Here is a 6,852-nt window from a genome sequence, read left to right as displayed (position 1 = left end):
ATTCCTCCCAGTTTGTTCTTGCCAAGGTCATTAATGTCCTCCATGGTCAGTTCTCAACTGACCTGACCCTTCTGCAGCACTTTGTACAGCAGATCACTCTTATTCTTGAAACACTTTTTTCAGTTGACTTCTGAAATTTCTCTCTCGTAGTTTTCCCAGTAGATCACTGCCTGCTCCTTCTCAGTCTTCTTTGCTGGTTCTTCATCTTTTTTCCAAACTTTAAATGGGGGAGTGCCCCAGGTTCAATTCTTGGACCTCTTCTCTACTCTTTCTGTACTTTTTTCTTGATGATCGAACTCACTTTCCTGATTTTAAAACCATCTAAATGTGACAGCTGCCAAACCAAACCGGCTGCCCGGACCTCTCTCCTAACTCCAGTCTCCAGACTCAGGATATCCAGGTGCCTACTCAGCATCCTCACTTAGACTTCCACATGTCTAACCCATCTCTGAAGTCTTCTCCCATCCACTAAGCTCCTAAATGGCAACTCCATTCTTCAGTTGCTCAAGTCAAAAATTTTGGAGTCATTCTTGACTCATCTCCAATCCCCATACTCTATCCATCAGCAAATGAGTTCTACCCTAAAAATGTATCCAGAGCCCTGGCCTGTGTGGCTCAGTTGGTTGAGCATAATCCCACACATCCAGAGGTGGTCGGTTCGATTCCTGGTCAGGGCACATGCCCGGGTTTCCAGCTTGAGCTCCAGTACGGGCTTTGCAGGAGGCAGTGGATCAATGTTGCTCTCTTCCTGTCCCTTTCTCCCTCTCTAAAATCAATAAAAACATATATTTTTAAAATTGTACTCAGAATTTGACCCTATCTCAGAGTGACTTTAAATGCAGGTCCGATCAGGTCATTCTTCTGTTAGAACTCTGTGATGACTTCAGTCTCACCAAGGGTGAGATCCAAAGTCCTTACCATGGCCTCGCAGGGTCCTCATGAGCTGGCCTCCTGCTCCATCTGGGCCTCCTTTCCTTCTTCTAACACCTTCTTTCTGTTCTAGCCACTCTAACCTCCTTATTCTTCCTCCTTCCCCGCTCTTGCCTCAGGGCCTTTGTGTTGGATTTTCACTCTGTATGGAATGTTCTTGACCCAGATATTCACAAGGCCAACACCCTGCTTCCTTCAGGCCTTTACTCTAGTGTTACCTTATCAATGAGGCCTTCCCTGACCACTACACAGCACAGGTATACATTATAGATAAAATAATGCCCTCCAGCATTCCCATCCCCTTAAATATTTATCCTTTGTAATTGCCACTATCTGACATATTCTATATGTACTTGTTTTTGTTATTCTTCCCCTAATTTGAATGTAAACTCTATGAGGTCAGGGGCTTTGTCTGTTTGCGACTATATTCCCAGTGCCTAAAACAATGCCTGGCACATAGTAGGTACTCTATAAATATACGTTGAATGAATAAATGATACTGCTTATAGATGAACAAGTCATCAAATGAATGAAGGATGAGTTTGGCCCAGAGTAGAAGAATATGGTTAAGAGGCTGGTTCTGAGCTGTACTCCCTTGGTTTAAATCCCAGCACTCTCCTTGTTGGCTGTGACTATAGCAATCCGGTTAATCTTTCTGTACCTCCGTTCCTTGTCTGTGAAATGAGAAGGGTGCCAATACCTCCCTTTGGGCTGTGTGAAAAGCATATGAGATTCTAGGCATGCAGCTGCCCAGGTGGTACTGCCCAGTCTGGTAAATGTTAGTGTTTTTTTTTTTTATTATAATACCATGTAATACCACTTTGGGAAACGTAACTATGTAAAACACATACAAATTAGGTGGAAGATTAAAGAAAATTGAACTGCAGACCAGGATAGGGGAATTTTATTGTATTTATAAATGAAAAAGTAGGTCAAAAATTAAATAGGATGAACTGGATGCAGTTGTGTTTTGGCTCCAGGCAGCATAAAACACAGGCAGAATCTTCATCCTTGGGAATTCCTGTTGCAGAAAGAAAGAAAAAGCTCAATCATGGGGACTGAAGAAAGGGCAGGTTAGGGCATGGACAGTTGAAACCAGGGTGATGGATGTTCCAGTGTTAAGAGTGATTGTCTGGGTCCCAAAAGGACCTCATTCTTGAGAAGAGAGCCCTTGTGCACTGTTGGTAGGATAGTAAATTGGTGCAGTCACTATGTAAAATAGTATGGAGGGTCCTCAAAAAGTTAAAAATAGAGCTACCCATGACTCAGCAATCCCCCTTCTGGGTCATTACCTGAAGAAATCCAAAACATGAATTCAAAAAGATATATACACCCCTATGTTCATTGCAGCATTATTTACAAAAGCCAAGCTATGGAAGCAACCCGAGTGCCCATCAGTAGGCCATTGGATAAAGAAGAGGTGGTACATATATACAATGGAATATTACTCAACCATAAAAAAGAATGAAATAGTACCATTTGCAAGTACCTGGAAGGTATCGTACTAAGTAAAATAAGTCAGACAGACAAGAACAAATGCCATAAAATAAATGTTAAAAAGAACCTCATTGTTAGCCCCAGTTCTGCTGATCTTCTTCCACTGAGATCCCAGGCTGATCACTTCCTTTGAAGTCACCTTCTGGAACACACCTTCACCATATCCCTTATGTCTCTTACCATTTATCACAAATTAAATAATCCACTGTACCAGTACTTGTTTAAGTTTTGTCCGTCTCATTGCATTATGAATTCCATGAGAGCAGGGACCACTGCTGTCCTATTCCTTGCTATTCCCTCAGCTCAGAGACTGGCACATAAAAGGCATTGGATGTTTTTACTCCAGGCCAGGAGGACAGACAAATCTGACCCTCAGTTACTTTACAGGGCTGTTAAGTGGACATGAAGGCTGGTGGGTGCAAAAGTGTGCCATCTGCCAAATCATTCGACTCTGCACTATCAAGGTAGAAGAACTTACTCTTATTTTATGTTTTTCCAGGCCCACCAGTGATACCCTGGTATTTGCAGCAGTTGAGCTGGAGGGGGAACAATGGCCATAGCAGCCTCCATAGGCCCCTTCCTGCTGCTCTGTGAATTTGAGCTCTGTGAAGCCTCTGGCTTTTAACCTGCAGGAACAAAGCCTCCATTCTTAGGACTTGGCCCTCCTTGAGGCCACTCCACCCTACTGGGCCTTGTGGGAGCCATAAAGCAGGTGAATGATGACCTAATCCCAACATGAGAGGCACAAGGTAGGCATTATTCTTAGAGGCATTAGGGACGTTAGAGGTAGTCGGTGCTTACCCCCTCCTTTCACGGAGGAGGAAACTAGGCAGCCAGCCTGCTGTGTACAGTGAATTGGCTGCCGAACCAGACCTGGGGCTCAGGTGTGCATCCTGCCTCCCAGCCTGGTTCTCACCCCTCCTGCCGCTGCCCATCAGCCTGTTGCTGCTTGTATCTCCACAGGACTGAGGTTGGTGAGATCTCTGAGCTCTTGGTGTCTAATTAGGTTGGAAGGAAGGTAAGGGAGCACATGGAGAGTTCTGTTGGGAACTGGATTTGCTTAATAGGTCCAGAAGTGCCTGGCAAAGTCATGCTGGGACACATTTGTGCTCACAGTTGAAAATCAGCCTAAAAAATATAGCAGAGTTTCTCCCAACAGTCATGTCATTCTTGGGAAACAGTCCGCTAAGTGGGCTTCTTGTGAAGAAGTGAAGAGAAGCAGCAGGTTTTGGTTGGGCCTACCAGTCCCTGACTTGGAGCCAGCTGCTGCCCCTTTGCCTCAGTTTTCCTCCTCTGTAAAATGGGAAAGCTCATTCCTCATTTTCCCTGACTCCCAGTGGGAATGCGAGGGTCAGTGAGATGGGGTGTCATTCCCATCTCTCCCCCGCTTGAGTGCTGCACACACTAGTCTACCTGAGGGTGTTGGGAGGGGCTGGTCTTCCTTTGACTTTATAGTTTTGTGAACTTGGCAAAGGAACCCAGAGCACACCTCTCAGATCACGCCCAACAGAACCGCCCCCGACACTTGTTAACATTCAGGTTCTTGGGTTCTATCCCAGAACGATTGGGTGAGTTACGTTTTTGGACACAGACGCTGAGCCCAGCCTCTTGCTACACAGGAGACACAGCAGTGGATAAGATCCAGTCACTGTCACACATTTTCTCCCCTTCCTCCAGTTCCTGATGTGTGTCAGGAGGGCTTGGCAGAGCCCCATGCTTTTGGAGAGGAGGAGATTCTTTCCTCTTCTTGCTGACCCTTGGGGAAGGAAGCCTTGGAGCTCCCTAGATATGCATATACACACATGTGCATGCACACATATACATACACATACCCATACATACACTTACACATGCATGTATTCCCACCTGAGCTTCTGCGACAGGGCCGCCAGGATGCTCTCCAATGCCATCTGCTTTTGGTCTTCCCACATGCTGTCCACCTGACGCCCAAGCCACACCTTTGCTCCTTGCTCCTGGTTTCTCTTTCTATTCCATTAGAAAAAGAGACACAGCTGAGGTTGCTCTTTGGGTAGGATGTGGAGAGGCCTGGGAAGGGCCAGGGCAAAGTGAGCAGAGCAGGGTGTGTCCCTGTTCTGATATCTGGTATCTAATCCAACTGAATTAGATGCAGCAACATTTAGGAAGGCAGTATACATGTAGTGAAGAGTAAAGGCTCCAAAATAGACATTTACAAACTAGCTCCCCACAGATTACTTATTAATTACAAAAGGGAAAATATTAACTTTTCTCCCAGCAGACACCATGTTAACCAAGTGATCAAAGTTATCACCAATACTGGGACAAATCGACCTCATGTGTCTCCTGAGACAATGCACTGAGAAGGACACTTTACTTCTGTTGCACACTCTGACTCTAATCACAAGAATGCATCAAGCAAGTCCAGTATGAGAGACATTCTATAAACAACTGGACTTTACTAAACAAATTCGTCAATGGCATAAAAGACAGGAACTGTTCCTGATGAAAAAATCTAAAGAGCCATGACAACTAAATACAACCCATGATCCTGGGTTGGATCCTGAATCAGGAAAAGAAATACCTGTTATAAAGGACATTTTGAATAGGGACCCTAAGTGATAATTATACTGTGATTAGGTAAGAGAATGTCCTTTCATTAGATATTGGGAGACACCCATAGTAGTATTTAAGGGTAAAGGGTCATGATGACTGTAATTTACTCTCAAGCAGTTCTGCAATAATAATAATAATAATAATAATAATAATAATAATAAATGTGTTTGCATGTGTATGTATAGGTCTATATCTAGCTATAGCTATAGAGTAAGCAAATATGATAAAAATGTTAGAAATTATTGAATATAGGGAAGTGTATGTGGAAGTCCTTTGTACCATTGATGCAACTTCTCTGTAAGTTTGAAATTTTTTCAAAATGAAAACTGAAAAATGTACGGGCTGTGGAATTAGGCTGCTTGGATCCGAGATCTGCCACTCTTTGGTGTGTGTCCTTTAGAAGCTATTAATGGCTCCAGATGATGAGGGTAAGAGTCCTGCTTTATAGGGTTGTTAGAGCAAATAAGAAATGAGGAATAATGGCTAACAGTTCCAAGGGCTTACTGTGTCCAGCACTGTGCCAAGTGCATGTAAATATCCCAATGCACAGCCTTTGTTTCTGGCACAGAGTAACGATCTACTGGTAACTACCATCAGTATTGTTGCTATTGGAGCCCAGCATAGGGAGAAGCACATGACAAGTATTCAACAGTCATTTAATAGCTAGAGGTAAGCTGAGATTTGACACTGGGGTCCTTCTGCTGTGGCTAGCCCAGAAATGACATATGCTTTGCAGAGGAAGAAACCAAACTTGGTCCCTCCAAACTCTGATGCAGTTACAGTGTGGAAAGAAATTCCTAGAACTTCTGCTTACGCCTGCTGCCTGCTCATGATGTCCTGGAGCAGCTTGCGGGCAAACAGCTGGCCCAGCACCTTCCGATAGCTGTTGCTGAAGATGGCATCTGCATACCGTGGCATCCTATGTGGGAGGAGTCAAAGGTCAAAGGGTGGTCTGGTGGGCCCAGGTGAGGGGACAGAGGTGGCTGCATTCATTAGGTCTCTGTAAGGTCCTTGTATTGCCCTTTTCCCTGTTCATCCCCAGAGAGAACTGGAACCTGGGCTAGACAACTTCTTTGGAGCTCAGAGTCTGTCCCCCTCCCAGAGATGGCAGTGAGGGCTCCTGAGGAGATGGCGGAGGCCACCTGATGGCTGGATTCTGCATCCTCTAAGCACCCCTCCTCCAGAAGGGATGGTTTTGGGGTGACGGAAATCCAGGCCTTGTTGGCAGGACCGCTTACCTGAGGGTCGGGGAGTGTGAGGAGCAGTGGCAGCCACCACTGAGGGTTAGGACCATGAGGAAGAACACCCAGAGCGGCATCCTTCACCCTTGTGGTGGCACCTGGAAAGGGATAGGAGGGGAGGTCATATGTAGCCATAGTCACAGGGATGCCCTTTGCTGGCGGGGCCCAACCCTAGACTTGGCTTCGTGCAAGCCTTGGTCCTTGTCCTTTGGAAGAGTGGGGTAGGAAGAAGAACCCAGACTCTGGAAGTCAGACAGACCTGGGTTCAAGTTATGCCTCTGCCAGTCACAAGTTCTGACCTCATTTTTTCCATTTGTAAAATGGGCATGATAAAGCTATCCTGCTGACCTCATAGGGTTGAACAGAAAATTAAAAATAATGGTGAACTACCCCTTCCTGTAAGGCATTATACATGGAATTCAAGCCTCAGCAAGGGATAGGGAAGGAGCAATTACCTTCCCTTAGTCTCTCCTAAGTCACGCCCCACCCCGCTGTGTGGCACTGACAGTACTGAGCGGGTTAACCGCTTAGTCTCTGAGTCAGACAAATTTGAGTCCATATTCAGGCTCTGCCACCACTAGCTGTGCATCCC

General features: G+C 45.4%; 1 protein-coding gene across 1 annotated transcript; it reads right to left on the bottom strand.

Annotated features, from left to right (window-relative positions):
- Nucleotides 1-1,935: 1,935 nt before the first annotated feature.
- On the bottom strand, nt 1,936-6,337 carry GHRH (growth hormone releasing hormone; the record flags this gene model as incomplete). The annotated part of the gene is made up of 4 exons (XM_080684892.1): nt 1,936-1,951; nt 4,294-4,413; nt 5,834-5,938; nt 6,258-6,337. 4 exons carry the CDS (start codon nt 6,335-6,337, stop codon nt 1,936-1,938), a joined length of 321 nt encoding a protein of 106 aa, XP_080541018.1.
- Between the last annotated feature and the right edge of the window lie 515 nt (nt 6,338-6,852).

Source organism: Plecotus auritus (assembly GCF_963455305.1).
Source record: "Plecotus auritus genome assembly, chromosome: 8".
In the NCBI taxonomy this organism is placed as follows: Eukaryota; Metazoa; Chordata; class Mammalia; order Chiroptera; family Vespertilionidae; genus Plecotus; species Plecotus auritus.
The sequence above is the reverse complement of the archived record's forward strand: the minus strand, read 5'-3'. Positions and strand labels throughout refer to the sequence as shown.